Below are 17,666 nucleotides of genomic sequence, written 5' to 3'. Positions count from 1 at the left end.
ACCCCTGCCATTTTTAAGGTATAATTTACATACAGGAAAATTCACTGCTTTGACAGTACAGAGAATTGTACAACCAGCCCTACAGAATAGCCAAGATACAGAATAGTTCCATCATCCCCCCCAAATCCCCGTGTACCTCTGTAGTCAGCCATTCTACCCCACCCTCAGGCAACCAATGATCTGCTTTCTCAATAACCTTGTGTTTGTTTTTCTTTTTTGCCCTTTTTGTGAGCAGTGTTTAATCCCACCACATATTAGAACATATTACAAAGTAGTGAGTAAAACAGTATGACATTCGTATAAAAATAAAACTGTGCCTCAGTGGGAAGAATGAAGAGCAAGAAATAGATTTCATTTTGTAGAAAAATCTTAATATTATGGTAACGGGCTTCCAAATGAGCGGGTAACGAAGATTATTTTTTAAGCAGTTCTGGGATAACTGGACAAAAATATGGGAAAAAAAAAGTCATATTTTACACCACCCCCTGCAAAATAAAATGGACATGCATTGGGAATTAAATTTTAAAAATCAAATCCTAGGAAACTAGCAAAAGGTAAAAAGACTGTTACTGAGTTAGTGGAGAATAGCTAAGTTTTTCTGCTTTGAAGCAGCCACCCTCCAACAAAATAAAACAAAACCAAACCACACAATCCCAACAAGGAAAGATTGACAAAATCAGCCATGTAAGAAAACATGGTGCAACCTGAAAAGTAACGAAACCATGATGTAAGAAGAGCCACATACTGGGGGAAACAATGACAGACAGAGGTGAAGGAGCCTGACGTATGAGCTGGGCATTCTAAGTTCTGGCAGAAGCTAGGCTTTGCTCACACCCAGTGTAGCTGAGAGGCAGGCTTCCCCAGAGGAAGTGGGGAAGCCTGGGGCGTTCGCGAAACCCTGTGAGGTCCTGCTGGCTTGGACTCAGCCGCAACCTCGGACTGTAGCCCCAGGCAAGGTTCACTCAACCCTCCGACCCCCACAACTCCCGCCTGGGCCAGGACCACCCAGGCTCACGGTGCACGGACAGGCCTCTTCGCCCCCGCGGGCTGCTGGACGGGCTGTGGACCGCCCTCTTGCTTGCGTGTTTCATCAGGTTTGAAACCGGGGTTTCCCCATTCATAAACGGAGGATATCGGCTACTTCAGACTATTTCTGCGCAGCTACTGTGTTCCAAGCACATAGTGTTGGGGCTACAGCAGCGGTGAGTACAAACTCCTGGCCCCAATGGAGCTTTTATCCTAAAAGGGAGGGGGGGGAGGGGGGAGGTTAGGGGCAGGAAGACAGAATAAACAAATAAACGCTCAAGATAATTTAAAGTCAAATATTATAAGGAAAACAGGGCTGGATTGTGCAAGGGTGTTTTGTGGAGGTGGGGAGGAGGTATGGAGGGTTGTAGGGTAAGATGCCCTGGAATGAGACTGGCCCTAAAAGGAAGCTAAAGTCAGGGAAAAAGAGACAGAGTCTTTTTTCTTGGGCTGTTTCTAGTCCAAGTCCCTGAAGCCTGAGGAGGGGGCGGGAGGCTTCTCTGCCCCTTCCCTGCAGAGCAAGGGGGCCTTGGAGGGTCGTGAACTCAGCCCTGGCCTGGGCTTGGGGTCACCATCTCCTCTCACCTCCTTCCTAACTCTTACCCTTCCTCCTTAGGGCGGTTGTGCAACCCCTGTCTCCCCTCCATTCTGGAAGGAGAGCGACAAATTTAGGGCAGCAGGGCAGGGCCGAGTCCCTCGCAGCAGAATTTAATTGCCCAGTGTGTTAAGTATGGACTTAGGGGAGCAGCAGGGCTGGGGTAGAAAAAAGGGGACTTCTCTTTTAAACATCATTTGATGTTTCAAAAAGGGCATCAAGGAGCCATCGCGGGAAAGCCTAACTGTTGGACCTTACATGCATTGTGTTGTTCTGTATTGTCTTTACTTTGAATGAGGGTGGGAGGGCGCGGACCGGGGGAGGCAGAGTTATTGCTGGTCTAGGGCTTCTGAACGCGGAGCCGCCGCGCGCACCCCCGCTAGCCAGCGAGTGGGTCGCTCCGATTCCTCCCATCAGACGTGCAGAGTCGGGGCCGGGCCGGCGGCCTCGGGCTCCCGGGGGAGCCCGGGCGCAGCCCCGCGACGGTCGGAGGTGCGGTTTTCAGCTGCCGCCCTGACCCTGCGGGCGACTCCACTCGTGCGCAGGAGGGGGAGGCTCGGCCACCCCTCCGCGGAGCCGCGAGTGGGCGAATCCAGAGCCTCGGAGCAACTGTCGCAGGTTCCGGTTCCGTTGACAGCGGCGCCGGAAACCAGGCCACGGGCTGCGGGACCAGGTGAGAGCCGGCTGGCTTCCCTGCCGGGAGGTACGGTAAGAGGGCGGAGCGCGGTGGGCGGCTGCTCGGCTACGCAGGCTCCCAGGCCCCGGGTCTTCTGTAAAGCCGCGGGACTAAGCCCCCTCACCAGTCCGCCCTTGGGTTTGTTTTCTCCTCAGACGTCGGCCAGGGCCGGGAGTTGGACTGCTACATTCTCAGAGACCCTTCGGGGAGCCGCCCCTACCTGGGGAGTGGCTCGAACTCACACGTCCCATCCTATTGCGACCCTGCCGAGCCGGAGGTAACCGTTGCGGACGTGGGAGCCAGGCAGGGCATTCGACTAAGGTCTTTTGAAGGATGAGTAGGAGTTTGCCAGTAATATGCATGCTAATGAAGGTGAAACTCCCAGCAGGGGCTGTAGTCCAAGAAGATTGGTGGGCTTTTTCCTCCTTCCAGGTTTGGTTAATGACAGAAGAAAGATTTGAAAATTGAAATAAAGATGTGCAATGAAGAAAAGGAACAGGGTGATATGATAGACTAATAGTTACGGGGTGGGGCAGAGGGGGCAACATTAGATACTGTGGTCTAGGAGAGCATCTCTGAAGAAATGCGTTTGAAACCCTAACAAGGACCCAGTCATAGGGAGATCTGAAAGAGTGTTCAGGCAGAGGGAAAAAGCCCTGAGGTAGAAATAAACTGATGTTCAAGAAATATTAAGAAAACTAGTGTGGTTGGAATATGGCCATTAAGGAAGAGAGTGGTAGGAGATGAAGTTGGAGACGTGGTTGGGAGTTGACTCACATAGAGCCTTGCAGACCCATCTCCCATACTTATTCTGAGTATGTGGAAATCTATTGGATTTTAAGCAAAGGAGTGATGTGTCAGGTGAAGACTGGATAGAGATGGGGGGTGAAAAGATTAAGTGTTGGGTCGGTGGAGGCTGTCCAGTTCTGTGTCAGGCAAAGGGGACCTTTCTGTGATTTGCGCAAACTTCCCTTCTTCTCCCCTGGCCCCAGAAGGGGCCCTCTTGTGTTAGGATGTTGAAGACTGGGGACAAAACCCCGATGCATGCCTTGGTGGGGATTTCAGTATTGCACTCATGTCTCTTCCTGCCCAACTGAGACAAGTTTGAGCTCAGGGCCCCCTAGTTAGGAAATGGATGTACCCCCCGTGGACCAGGCCCTGGGCTGGGCACTGAGGGGACAGAGGATGAGATTGGACTCCAGTCCTGAGCAGCTCAGTCTAGTGCGGGGAGACAGACGTGTGAATAGGCAGTTTACTGTGCCGCAGTGCTGAGAACTCAGATGTGTGTGGTATAGGCGCCCTTGACAGAGGTTTGGTTTGTGAAGCAGAGGAGGAGGCAGGGAGATTTCATTGAGAGCTTCATGGGCTTCATGATTAAACAGCATCTTGTGTTCTCCGTGCAGAGAAGCATGGAGGGCACTCTATACACAGGAATAGCTTGTGCAAAGGAAGTAAATGTACAATTGCAAAGGGCATGTTATGTCAAACCGTGGCAGTGATGCATAAAGGGGTGACAGGATCTGATGTGTTGTATTGGGGTGATCACCCTGGTAGATAATTTCTGTCCATGTGAGACCTTGGGGAGGAGGGCTTAGGATAATGGAAATGAAACTCCCTGGATTAATCCTGAAGACAAACTCACACTCATCCATCCTTGTGCCTGGTGAAGATGACCGGCTGTGATTAAGGGAGAGTGGCTAACCCTGGACAGGCCGAATTGGCCTCTTGGGCTTTTCGGATGGAATACCTGCAAGCAGTTCTGTTTTCCCATCTCGTTTATTTTATTAAAAAAAAATTTATTGAGGTAATCACATTTATCAGTTCAGTGTACATTTAACTGGTCCACACAGGCCCTTTTTCTCCTTTGCATTTATTTACATATTCCCTTTTATCCCCATTTTCCCCATTCCCTCCCCCCCCACCCAACTGCAGCAAACCACTCTGATGTGTTTGGTACATATCCTTTTATTTGCGTGTGTCCTTGGTTGTATGCATATATTTTTTAAAAACATAAGTGGTATTCTGCCTGGACTTCATTTTGTTTCTTTTTTTTCCCTTCAGTACCGTGTTTTGGGATCTTACTGATGTTGCTGTGGGTATATCCGGAACATGGTTTCTCAGTGCTACCCAGGTTTCCATAGGTGCATCTCCCACATTTTACTTGACTTATCACTTCCCGTAGGCCCCTGGGTTGTCTCAAACTCCCTGCCACAACACAGCACTGGGATGAAAATTCTTGTACCCATCTCCTCCCTCAGCTTTTTAATACAATTTCAAGATGCTGACTTGGGCTTCCCTTTGATAATCCTGGTATTAGTTGATGCCTGACAGGGCCATACTGTTTGACCTTGGTGAGGTTGTAACCTTTCTTGAGCAGTGTTTATTTTCAGTAAATTGTGATTCTGGTTCCCACTCTTGGCAAACATTCTTTTGTACTGCCATCTTTCCTAGCTGATCATCTCACAGGCTCTGTGGTTACTTTCCTGTTTCTTGTCATCATTAATCATTGCTGTACACTCATTCCAACCACAAATATTGGCTGCTTTCCTTTCCTGGTGAGATGGTGGCCTGTTAAGCTGGTCCAGAGAGGACTGTGCTTCAGAGAAGGACTCTGGAGCCTGGAGCCAGACTGCCCAGCTTCGGTTCCAGGTCCTCTACTTCCCAGCTACGTGACCTTGAGCAATTTATTTAATCTGAGTTTCATTTTCTCATCCGTAAAGTAGGTCTAATAATTGTACCTACCTCATAGTGCTTTTGTAAGAATTAAGTGAATTAATGCATGCCAAGTCATTAGAACAGCACCTGTCACATAATAAGCCCCTATAAAATATTAACTATTCATAGCAATAATTATTATTATATTATTTCCAACAGGTATCCCTGTTATATTTTGCCTGTAGTGGTTCATATTCCAGTTATAGGGTATTTCCTCAGGGGGCATGAAGAGGGGGGCATGTCTTCTAGACACCATGATTAACAAATTCTACTGTGATAGTGTCAATCATAGGAGGGAGGGCATAAATACATCTCAAGGCCCTGGGTACCATTTCTCCATTACTCATCCCCTGTCTGATAAGGAGATAGTGGCTATAGGTTGGACCAAGATGATGGGGCCAGGGCTAACAGTACTGGTGGGAATGGGAAGAGAGGCTGGTGAGACTGGGAGAATCCCAATGGTCACTTTGGACACAGAATTCTCTTTGTGATGTTACTCTGTACCCTTCTTTGAGAGAATGAACAACTGGCTAGATTTGAACGTTTGAGAGATGCATTTGACAGAGCCCTCTCACTTTAAATCCCATAGATGGAAAGATGGGGAGCAAAATCAACTCTATCACCAGCATTTTAAGGATTGTCCATGTGTTCAGTGTCAAAGGCTGCTCTGAAATGGAGGGGAGCAGTGGCCCAGTGTTGAAGGGACTTAGGAATGGGACCTTAGTGGTAGGAAAGGTGGGACAAGAAAAGTCAACTTTCTTCAATGGTACCATGAGGAGGAAGAGTTTTACAACCAGAGATGTTCTAGTCTAGTGGGGGAGGCAAGCCCTCAAACAGATCGTTACCCAGTGATCAAAACTGAAATAGAAGGGTGCCAAGTGAGAGTGGAGGGAGCCAGGTGAGAGCAGGCTAGGGACAGCTGCAGAAGGAGATGACCTCTTAGCTGCCTTGGAAAGGATGGGCCAGATTCTCAAGTAGTCCAGGAAGTGAGGGGTGATGGAGAGCATACCAAGGCACGGAGCTGTGAAGGAACAAGGGAATATGAGCTGCCTGTCTGTGGGCAAGCGGCAGGGAGGCTGAGGTAGGAGTGGTGGGCAAGGCCTCTCAGGCCATTGTGGTCAGCATTTGTTCCATAGGCTGTGCTTTCAAGCATCAGCCATTCAAGGACTGCCTTCATGGCTTCTATCACTATAGTATATGGAAAACCAAATCCACTAAGTGAAGAGGTGGCCATAATGAACATATGAAAATACATGAAACATTAGAATATGCGATGTATGTATGGATTTCTACTTAGATAGCATAGATAGTATTGCCTGCTGAGGGCTCTGCAAGGCCTGCTCTCTTTTCCGATTAAAAAAGAGATGAGGGGAATTTCCTGGTGGTCTAGTGGTTAAGACTCCGCGATTCCACTGCAGGGGTCATGGGTTCAATCCCTGGTCGGGGAACTAAGATCCCTGCATGCTGTGGCACAGCCAAAAAAAATTTTAAAAAGAGATGAACAAGGATTCTAATGAAAAGAGTTGAAAACAGAGTAATTTTCTCACCATGATTCAGAAGACCCGTCCTCACGCCTACCTGCACCTCCAATGGGCACCCTGGCTGGAGGTGATGGAAGCTGTGTACAGATATGTTAAGCTGGGAATTTCTAAGCATTGATATATGATATGGGAATGGTGAGGTGGGATCTGGGAGCCCTCCTCACTGTGCCCCTCTGGCCCAGGTGGGGCCTGACACAGTGGCTGCCATGGAGCAGTGTGCAAGTGTGGAGAGAGAGGTGGACAAGGTCCTGCAGAAGTTCCTGACCTATGGGCAGCACTGTGAGCAGAGCCTGGAGGAGCTGCTGCACTACGTGGGCCAGCTGCGGGCTGAGCTGGCCAGCGCAGGTGGGTGTCCCCCCACTAGAGCCCCACACCTGCCTCCCTTGGGGCCTAGGAGACCCCAAGGCTGCTTGATAATAGGGTTCTGGAAGGACGATGGTTAGGGCATTGATACATGGATCCCTAGGCCTCTTCAATGGGGAACAATGGAAGTCTCTGAGCTATTTCAAAAAGCCCAACGGAAATTATTAATTTACCTGAGATTATTTTCACTTTCATTTTGTTTTCAATTTGCTTTTCTATTTTGAGTCTTTAAGACACTTTAAGATAATTTCAAGTTTACAGAAAAGTCCTAAGAACAGTATAAAGAGCTCATATATACCCTTCACCAAGATTCACCAACTGCTAGTATGTTGCCGTATTTGCTTTATCAGTTTTCTTGCATATTCTTACTTTTAAAACCATTAGAAAGTAAGCTGCAGATATCATACAGCTAAGCCTTTGGTGTGTATGTCCTAAGATCAAGGGCATTCTCTTACGTAAGTACAGTATAATTATTAAAATCAAGAAGTTAGACATTAATATTATGACCTAATGAATATAGCTCATATTTCAATTTGCCACTATCCAATAATTTTTGTAAAACATTTAAATTTTATTTTCCAGTCCAGGATCCAATCCAAGATCAAGCATTGCACTTAGTTTCTTGTGTCTAATCTTTAGTTTTTTAAATCTGGGACATTTCCTCCACCTGCCTTTGCCTTTCATGACATTGACATTTTGGAAACATTAAAGCCAGTGATTTTGCAGAACGTCTCTCGATTTGGATTTGTTTGCTGTTTCCTTATTTTTTTGCATTTTGGGCAAGAGTACTTCAGAACTGATGTGTTTCTCAGTGCATCACATCAGGAGGTACAAGGTATCAGCTTGTTCCATTATGGGTGATGTTAACTTTGATCAAGATCTTTGGTTAAGATGATGTCTGCCAGGTTCCTACACCCTAAGGTTAATATTTCTTTCTTTAGAGTTAATCAATAAGTAATTTGTGGGGAGGTACTTTGAGACTATATAAATTTCCTGTGCTTTATCAGACTCTGCCCACTGGTTTTAGCATTCATTGATGATTCTTGCGTGAACCAATCATTACAAAATTAGTTGCAACATGGGTGATTTTTCCTGGTCTATCATTCCCTATACACTTATTAGTTGGCATTTAACTATAAGAAAGGAGCTTTCCCTTCCTTCTTTCTTCCTTCCTTCCTCCCTTCCTTCCTTCCTTCATTCCAAGTTCATACTCATAAATTCTTACATTATTCAATGGGTTATAATCCATTACTGTTATTATTTATTTTGGTGATCAAATTGTCTTAGATTTGACCAGAGGTAACCCCTAGTTCCTTTTTTTTTTGATTGAGCTATAATTCACATTAAAATTCACCCTTTTAAAGTGTACAATTTAGTGGGTTTTTAGTATATTTCCAGAATTGTACAGTCTTTACCACTATCCAATTACAGAACATTTTCATCTCTCTAAAAAGAATCCCCCACCCATTAATAATCACTCCATTTCTCCTTCTCCCCCAGCCCCTGGCAACCACTAATCTACTTTCTCTCTATGGACTTACCTATTCTGGACAGTTCATATAAACGGAATCATATAATATGTGGCCTTTTATATTCTTTCACTTAGCGTGTTTTCAAGGTTCATCCCTATTGTACCATGTACTTCATTCTTTTTTTATGTGCTGGGTCATATGGTAACTCTCTGTTCAACTTTTTGAAGAAAATGTTGGCACACTGTTTTGTGTGCACACTGTTTGGCACACTGTTTTCCAAAGTACCTGCAACATTTTATATTCCCACCAGCAATGTATGAGGGTTCCAGTTTCCTCACATCCTCACCAACACTTATTATCACCTGTCTTTTTGGTTATAGCCATCCTAGTAGGAGTAGGCCCAGCCACCACCTCCTGTTTGTATTTGTCAGGACTCATTCAGTTACAGGTGACAGAAACCTAGTTCAGACTAGCTTAAACAAACAAAGGGGGTATGGTTGCTGGATTTATAGATTCAGGTAACTGAAAGGTCCAGCCCAGTTGGATCTAAGTGCTCATGTGATACCTTCAATCTACACTGGCTTCATTCTCAGAGCAGTGCTCCCCTGAGGTGGCCATGGTGCTCCAGCAACTCCAGTTCACTTTTGTTTGTTTAGCAACCTGGCAGAATGCTTCTCTCTTCCAGGGCTTCTGGTCTTGGAGCTTGAGACGCTCCCTGGCCCTATTGGGTCACGTTCCCTTCCCTGGGTTGTGTTTTCTTCCCTGAACCGAGGTGCTGCCATCTAAAGAAGGGACATAGATGCTGGGCTGGAAGAAGGGACCCGTGCCCTGTCTGCCCTCTCTATTCCAAGCCCCACGTGCTCTTGGTAGTTCATGTGGCTCATCCAGCCATGGGGGGTGGACACCACTGTAAACCTGGCATCCTGAGCCAGAAATGTCCTTGTGCTTCCCTGGAGGACGCTGGCCTGCCTGGTGTCCTCTGGGTTAATTAGAGGCATTAACATGGGAACAATACTTTACGGTTCAAAGCCTTCCCACAGGGTATCTCCCTCAAGATAATAAGGAGCCATCTGGGTGGTGGTGAGGAGCCTGGGCTTCAGATCACTGCTGTGACATCTGGCAAGTTACTGCCTCAGCTTCCTCAGCTGTAGTACAAGATACTAACAGTGCCCACTGCATAGAATGGTGATGAGGATTAAATGAGCTAAAACCAAATACTTGCCCACAGTAAGTGCCAAATCATCTTCATTTCACAGCAACCTACAAGGCCAGTGCTATCACCCCCATTTTGCAGATGAGGAAATGAAGACTCTGAGAGATGAACCGGCTTGTCCCACTTGACCAATTCCAAGTCATGTAGTTAAAAAGTGGCAGGACCTGTAGTAGAAGCTTTCACTTTCGAGTTCAGGGCTGCTTCCCGGCCTCCATGCTGGCATTTAGAATAAGGAGGCAGGGACAAGGTCTTCTCCTCTGTGTCCTGACTCATTGCCAGTGTTTCTCTGCAGCCCTCCAGGGGACCCCTCTCTCAGCCACCCTCTCCCTGGTGATGTCTCAGTGCTGCCGGAAGATAAAAGACACCGTGCAGAAACTGGCTTCAGACCACAAGGACATTCACAGCAGTGTCTCCCGAGTGGGCAAAGCCATTGACAGGGTGAGCATGTGGGTGGCCCCGGACTGGGGGCGGGAACACCTGCTGCTAGTGTGTAGCAGGGCTTCTCAGGAAGCCAGTGTGAGAAGTGAGACCCTGAGTCACAGGGCCCTGTCTCTTATCCTCGTCAGAACTTTGACTCTGAGATTTGCGGTGTAGTCTCCGACGCAGTGTGGGACTCTCGGGAGAAGCAGCAGCAGATCCTGCAGATGGCCATCTTGGAGCACCTGTACCAGCAGGGCATGCTGAGTGTTGCTGAGGAGCTGTGCCAGGTAACGAGCCCGCTGGGAAGGCACTGGTACCTGCCTGTTCTGCTTTCTACTTGGTAGTTTTCTTTATATTAGGACCCCGTTATTATTTTTTTCTTGTATCCAGACAGGTCGGCTTATTTACATGACTCAAATATGTATGTCATCAGCTCTGATTGTCTGATAGGGATACCTCTTCCCAGAGACCTGTTTCCAGTGGACAGTTGGCCTGGCAGGGCATCCTCCCCTCTGGACTGCACATGGGAAGTCCAATGTTTCCTCTAAGATCGCCCCTTAACTTTGCTTCCATTGTAGACCAGCTCCTTTCTGTTGATGCATTCTTTCCTTAAATGGGTTAATAGCTATTTTAAAAATTGTATTTAATTTATTAAAACTAAAAAAAAACAAAAACAGTTCACCCATTTCTCCCACACCCTACCCTGCACCTCTGGTAACCACCAATCTGTTCTCTGTGTTTATGAGCTTGGTTTTCTTAAAAAAAACTTCTTTAGATTCCACATATGAGTTCATATGGTATTTGTCTTTCTCTGTCTGACATTTCATTTAGCATAATGGTCCATCCACAATGTTACCACAAACGATAGGATTTTCCTACTTTTTTAATGGCTGAATAATATTTCATTTTACACACACACACACACACACACACACACACCATCTTCTTTATCCATTCATCCATTGATGGGCACTTATGTTGTTTCCTTATCTTGGCTATTGTAAATAATGCTGCGATGAATATGGGGGTGCAGATATCTTTTCAAGTTAGTGTTTTTATTTTGTTTGGATAAGTACCCAGAATTGGAATTGCTGGATCATATGGTAGCTCTATTTTTAATCTTTTGAGCCATACTGTTATCCATAGTAGCTGCACCAATCTACATTCCCACCAAAGGTGCACGAAGTTTCCTTTTTCTCCACATCCTTGCCAACACTTGTTATTTCTTATCTTTTTGATAATAACCATTCTAACAAGTGCAAGGTGATGGCTCACTGTGATGTTGATTTGCATTGCTCTGCCCTGATGATTGAGGTGGAGAATCTTTTCATGTGCCTGTTGGCCATTTTGATGTCTCCTTTGGAAAAATGTCTATTCAGATCTTCTCTCCATTTTTTAAGGGTTTTTTTTTGCTATTGAGTTATATGAGTTTTTATATATTTTGGATATTAGTCCCCTATCAGATACACAATTTGCAAATATTTTCTCCCGTTTGGTAGGTTGCCTTTTCATTTTGTTGATGGTTTCCTTTGCTGTGCAGAAGCTTTTAATTTAGTTTGATGTAGTCCTGCTTTTTATTTTTTGCTTTTGTTGCTTCTTTAAATAAATTTTAGAAATCAGTGCCCCTGATATAAAAAGAGAGTAGCTATAAAAATATATACAATGGGGCTTCCCTGGTGGCGCAGTGGTTGAGGGTCCGCCTGCCGATGTAGGGGATGCGGGTTTGTGCCCCGGTCCGGGAAGATCCCACATGCCGCAGAGCGGCTGGGCCCGTGAGCCTGCGCATCCGGAGCCTGTGTTCCGCAGCGGGAGGGGCCACAGCAGTGAGAGGCCCGTGTACCGCAAAACAAAACAAAACAAACAAACAAACAAAAATATATATATACATATATATATATATACACACACACACACACACACAATGGGGGCTTCCCTGGTGGCGCAGTGGTTAAGAATCCGCCTGCCAATGCAGGGGATATGGGTTCAAGCCCTGGTCCGGGAAAATCCCACATACTGCGGAGCAACTAAGCCCGTGCGCCACAACTACTGAGCCTGTGCTCTAGAGTCCGTGAGGCACAACTACTGAGCCCACATGCCATAACTACTGAAGCCCGCGCACCTAGAGCCTGTGCTCCGCAACAAGAGAAGCTGCAATGAGAAGCCCGCGCACCACAACCAAGAGTAGCCCCTGCTCGCCTCAAGTAGAGAAAAGCCCACGTGCAGCAACAGACCCAACGCAGCCACAAATAAAATAAATAAAATAAAATTTAAAATATAAAAAAATATATATATATATATACACAATGAAAAGTGAAGTTATTAATTTCTAGGTAGAGTTGGTTGCCAGCCAGAGGTCTGAGTGCCTGGTAATCCCTTTCTTAAAAAGGAAGATTAGTAAAATGACGAAGTAGCACTTGTTAGGTGTTAAAGACACACTAGAAGTGAAAATAAAGGATACTTTCCCTTAATGTAATTAGGGGGATTGAAAAGGAATAATTTTCTCTCCATGCTACTCAGTGTGGGTCTCCAGTACCCCAGCAGGTGGGGTGGGGTTTGCAGTCTGCTCTCTGGGAGGCCAGCATGTAGCACTCAGCCTCCCAGAACTGAACTGGGAATAAGAGGGGTCCAGGTGTCTGGCAAGAGACCATGGCTTCTCATGTAAAACCTGGCCCTCTCTAGCTTGTCTTTGGTGGATGAGGTTTTATTAGGTGTAGAGCAGAGAATTTTGGAAACGCTGTCCTCCAGTGGTGAGTTGTTCTCTCTCCCTCTAGGAATCAACACTGAATGTGGATTTGGATTTCAAGCAGCCTTTCCTGGAGTTGAATCGAATCCTGGAAGCTCTGCATGAACAAGACCTGGGGCCAGCATTGGAGTACGTTGGCCCTTGGGTGGGCCCGCGGGGGACAGGGCTTGTCTGTGCTCTTCACCTCACTCAGCGTACTTGACACGTCTCCAGCTCTGTCTCACGGGCCTCACATAGGCTCTTGGAGGCTTTTCCAGGGCCCCTTCTCTCGCCCCACCAGCTCCACACTCAGCTGGCCCCTTTCTTCCCAGATGGGCCGTCTCCCACAGGCAGCGTCTGCTCGAGCTCAACAGCTCCCTGGAGTTCAAGCTGCACCGACTGCACTTCATCCGCCTCCTGGCAGGTGGCCCTGAGAAGCAGCTGGAGGCCCTCAGCTACGCCCGGCACTTCCAACCCTTTGCTCGGCTTCACCAGCGGGGTACGTGCCCCGAGTTCCAGGGTGGGCAATGCTGGGCTCTGGCGGATATCACGTCTGGGATTGCCCGTCCCTGCCCCACGTGGGGCTGCGTGGGAACCCCTCCCCAATTGTCGCCCAGGTGAACTACAAACTCAAGGCCCTTCCTCACCGCCTCTGCCATACCCTTCTAGCTTCATCTCACACCACCTCTGGTCCCCAGCCACGTGCCACACCCCCACCCAGAGCTCATCAGGCCTGCCCACGACACGCGTGCCCTCATGCTGCTCTGCCTCACAGTAGGAATTCCAAACCTCAGTTGTTTGAGCCTCACCTTCCAGATGTTCACAATTAGTAACCACCCGACTACTAGTAACTTTTTTCTTTAGCTCCCCTCACATTTATTACTTCACATTTTATTTAGAGATAAACAACATGAAAGCCCAGCAATGTTATGAAATCTTAGCTAGATACTGCTGCCTCCTGAAAGCTTTTTAAAAAGGGAGATTAGGGAATTCCCTTGGAGTCCAGTGGTTAGGACTTCACACTTTCATTGCATGGGGCATGGGTTTGATCCCTGGTCAGAGAACTAAGATCCCTCATGCCGCAAGGCGTGGCCAAAAAAAAAAAAGGCGGGGGTGGGGTGGGGGGATTAGCTAGTGTTGGAGAATAGAGACATGAGCGCTGGCCTGAGCTCACTCCTTGATGCAGCTGAAAGGATGGGAAGGAAACTGAAACCCCTACCTACCTCATGCTGTGGGGTCATGATTGCCACAGAAGCAGGCCTGAGACCCCACTTCCTCACTGGATTTTAGGGAAAACTGGTTTTGCCAGAGGGCATTTTAACCCCCATTTGGTCAGGTCTCGGGCCTGGAAGCCATGGGGCTCATACTGCCTCTGCAGCCCTGCCACCACAGGGCTGGATGCGGAACCCTGGGAAAAGGCTGCCTCCTTGTACCCTGATGCCCCCTTGCCTTGTAGAGATCCAGGTGATGATGGGCAGTCTGGTATACCTGCGGCTGGGCTTGGAGAAGTCACCCTACTGCCACCTCCTGGACAACAGCCATTGGGCCGAGATCTGTGAGACCTTTACGCGCGATGCTTGTTCCCTGTTGGGCCTTTCTGTGGAGTCACCCCTCAGCGTCAGGTACAGCCAGCCCTGTGGGGGCAGCACAAGTGGGTGGGTTGAGGGAAACCCAATTTGCCAAGGCCCTGCCACGTCCAGGAATGGTGCTTGGTGCCTTCACAGACCTAAACTGGCTGTCTTAGTCATTCTTCCAGATAGGAATTACCTTTCTTTCTACAGTTGGAGAAACAGATTTAGAAAGAGTTGTGGCCTGGGATCACCACAAGGTCAATGGCAGGGTCAAGGTTCCCATTTTTTTTTTTTTTTTTTTTTGTGGTACGCGGGTCTCTCACTGCTGTGACCTCTCCCGGAGCACAGGCTCCGGACGCACAGGCTTAGCGGCCGTGGCTCATGGGCCCAGCCGCTCCGCAGCATGTGGGATCCTCCCGGACCCGGGCACGAACCCGTGTCCCCTGCATCGGCAGGCAGACTCCCAACCACTGCGCCACCAGGGAAGCCCAAGTTTCCCATTTTATAGTCTCTTGAGTGAGGTCTGTTTCTCCTGCACCTCACCCCTGGATTATCACAAGACCCTCTGACAGCCTGGCCTTCTTGCCACCTCATCTCTCAAACACAACTTCCCTTCAGGGAGACTTGAGTGGCTGAGTCATATGTGCTGAGAGTTTTCACTCAGAAGACTCCTTTATAGTTAATATTCTTCTCATGGCTTCACAACGAACCAAGGAGTTAGAGGTACTGTTATCCTCATTTTACATGAGAAAACAGGCTCCTAGGGCCTCACAGGGACTAAAGGTCACCTGGACCTGACCCCACCACATACCGCACCACAGTGGTGTATTTTATTTAGGCTGGCTGTGGAATCTCACGCCTTGCCCCACTGTGATAGGCTGCACCCTCCAATTCGTTACCACAGACTCTGGTTATAGAACAGTCTTTCCCAGTGGGAACACCGGTGCCTTAGGACGGTTCTGTTGCACACAACTGCCCTACGTGTTGTAGGCGTTTGGTACCCAAGGCTCCAGCCAGTCGGCTCCCCACCCCCCGCCCAATCCTTGTGAGGACTGAATCTGCTTTTTCCTGTATCTAAGTGCCCTGGTTGACTGCAGTTACAGAGGTGCACTGTGACAATGGAATGGGGTAGACAGGCAGGATGGGGCCCTTCCAAACATCACTGTCCCTGTCACACCAAGGACTTATCAGTGCTTGGGATGAACAGATTATCTCTCCCCTGGATTTTCCTTTTGTGTTTATTATAGATTCTCAAATTTGGGGGTGCATTAGAATGACTTTTTAGAGTTGGACGCATGATTACATATGTGGCTTTATGTGTTACCTGAGAGATTTTTAAGTACCGGTTTGATCAAGTGCCACTTTGAAACCTTGTCCCAAGTCACATTCCAACAATGTGCTGGTCCTTCTGTCTGTCTGCTGGGTTCTTGGTCAGGGTCACTCCAGCCCCTGCTCTTTGTTCTGCAGCTTTGCCTCTGGCTGTGTGGCGCTGCCAGTGCTGATGAACATTAAAGCTGTGATCGAGCAGAGGCAGTGCACTGGGGTCTGGAGTCACAAGGATGAGTTACCGGTGAGGCCTGGCAGGGGGAGGTACAGCAGGAGGTGCTGGGGAGGACAGCCGCCATGGGAAGTGGGACTCACACCTCTGCTGGCCTCCCCAGATTGAGATCGAACTAGGTATGAAGTGCTGGTACCACTCAGTGTTCGCGTGCCCTATCCTCCGTCAGCAGACGTCGGATTCCAACCCTCCCATCAAGCTCATTTGTGGCCATGTCATCTCCCGAGATGCACTCAACAAGCTCATTAACGGAGGAAAGTAAGTTCCATGTGCTCTGCTCCACCTTGGCTTGATCCTTCTGCTGGCTGGCCCCCTGAGACATTCTTGGTTCTCCTCCCTTTGTAGGCTGAAGTGTCCCTACTGTCCCATGGAGCAGAACCCAGCAGATGGGAAACGCATCATATTCTGATTCCTGCCTGGGAGGAACTTTGCTGAAAGAGGTTTTTCACCCATGAGCCTTGGTCTGTCTCCGTGGGGGTGGTTGGCTTCTGTGGACTGTGGTTCATTTCAGAGCAACTGGCTGAGGAGTGCCACCACAGGCAGGGGCTGGAGTGGCCCTGTGGCAGAGGCCAAGGAGGGAGATGAAGCAGCCTACATCCGGCAGCTGGCTCCTTGGCTCTAAGGGCAGGGAGACTCTGGCCTCTGTACTCCTGCTCTGTCTCCCCTTCATTATATTTGCTGTTGACTTAGTAGCAACTGACAGAGAAGCAAAGGACTTGGCGGGCACAGCAGATGTCCTCCATCCTGCCCTCAGCCAGGTCTCTTACTGCCACACCAAGGCTTGTGTCCATTCCTCCCACTGTACAGCCTCACAACTGTATGCATCAATTTCCCACTGTAAATAGTCTGGGATAGAACTGAATGCCGTTGTTTTATAACTTTGAGCAAATATATTCACGGGCCTTCTCCTTACTTTGCCCACCTTTAGCTTCACAGGCTAAGAATTACCACGTGCCCACTGCACACAGGTACTGGGCATGGCCTAACTATTGCTGCTGGTTGGGAGCATGGCAGCCACAGAGCCCAGTCTAAAGAACCCAACCTGCATCTGATTGGGAGAAAAAGCTAGGAGATGGCAGACCCTGGGCAAGGTGCTTTTACATATACACATATAAAATCGTATTACCTCCTTATTAGAGATGAGTGTGAAGGGATGTAGGAAGATGAAGTGACTTGCCCAAAAAGGCTCACAGCTTATCAAGAAGAGAGCTTGGAGTTTAAACCAGATCCAACCCTCAAGCCCAAGGTCCTTCCAGTTTATTCCGGGGTGCCTGAAGCTTGGCTGCTGTGTGTACTGGGTCCTGTGCTGGGCCTTTGAAAACAGGAAGGCACCATAAGTCTAAAATGTTTGAAGGGATTAGGTTATGGGGCCATTATGCCAAGCAGGAGAGATGGCCTGGGGTTCTGCAATTAACTTCATATATCTATTTAAAATTTACTGTGTGGGTGGGTACATTCCTTCTGTCAGCTTCCCAGTGGCATTTAAGTCTCTTGGGGAAAAAGAAAAGAGGAATGGGGGTGTCCCCGACATAGGAGCTACAGGCTTAGGTGAAGTGGGGCCTGGGCTCAGCTGGCTCGTCCTGCAGCTCCCAGCTACTCTGGAAGCGGGAGTGGAAAGCTCAGGGTGGGCAGTAGGGTCTGTTCTCAGCTTGAGTCTAGCACTGGCTCTGGTGGCCAAGCACTAGCACTGAACATTCTTGAAGTCCTCGGGTCCTCTGAGGAGAAAGGCTGCTTCTGCTCTTTCCTCCCCACCAACTCCTCAGCCCCACCAGTAGCTGCTGCTTAAAAAAACAC

The 17,666-nt window shown here is 48.2% G+C and overlaps 1 protein-coding gene across 3 annotated transcripts; it reads left to right on the top strand.

Annotated features, from left to right (window-relative positions):
* The first annotated feature begins 2,276 nt into the window (after positions 1 to 2,276).
* On the top strand, positions 2,277 to 16,784 carry RMND5B (required for meiotic nuclear division 5 homolog B). 3 transcript variants are annotated; one of them, XM_067732650.1, is made up of 11 exons: positions 2,277 to 2,294; positions 2,453 to 2,574; positions 6,736 to 6,898; positions 9,894 to 10,039; positions 10,168 to 10,308; positions 12,793 to 12,893; positions 13,076 to 13,242; positions 14,200 to 14,365; positions 15,782 to 15,884; positions 15,976 to 16,130; positions 16,218 to 16,784. In XM_067732650.1, exons 3-11 carry the CDS (start codon positions 6,760 to 6,762, stop codon positions 16,279 to 16,281), a joined length of 1,182 nt encoding a protein of 393 aa, XP_067588751.1. In that variant the 5' UTR covers positions 2,277 to 2,294; positions 2,453 to 2,574; positions 6,736 to 6,759; the 3' UTR covers positions 16,282 to 16,784. The 3 variants fall into 3 exon arrangements, with proteins under 3 accessions (XP_067588751.1, XP_067588753.1, XP_067588752.1); XM_067732652.1 differs by lacking the exons at positions 2,277 to 2,294; positions 6,736 to 6,898 and adding an exon at positions 2,303 to 2,324; XM_067732651.1 differs by lacking the exons at positions 2,277 to 2,294; positions 6,736 to 6,898 and having other exon boundaries at positions 2,459 to 2,574.
* The last annotated feature ends 882 nt before the right edge of the window (positions 16,785 to 17,666 follow it).

Source organism: Pseudorca crassidens, chromosome 3 (assembly GCF_039906515.1).
Source record: "Pseudorca crassidens isolate mPseCra1 chromosome 3, mPseCra1.hap1, whole genome shotgun sequence".
Taxonomy (NCBI): domain Eukaryota; kingdom Metazoa; phylum Chordata; class Mammalia; order Artiodactyla; family Delphinidae; genus Pseudorca; species Pseudorca crassidens.
This window is presented reverse-complemented; position numbering and strand designations above follow the sequence as displayed.

Excerpts from the sequence above, each read along its gene's own strand:
- RMND5B (XM_067732650.1), top strand. The coding sequence starts at position 6,760 with ATGGAGCAGTGTGCAAGTGTGGAGAGAGAGGTGGACAAGGTCCTGCAG. Across the intron at positions 10,040-10,167 it reads TGGGCAAAGCCATTGACAGG|AACTTTGACTCTGAGATTTG; the intron begins GTGAGCATGTGG and ends TATCCTCGTCAG. Across the intron at positions 12,894-13,075 it reads GACCTGGGGCCAGCATTGGA|ATGGGCCGTCTCCCACAGGC; the intron begins GTACGTTGGCCC and ends CTTTCTTCCCAG.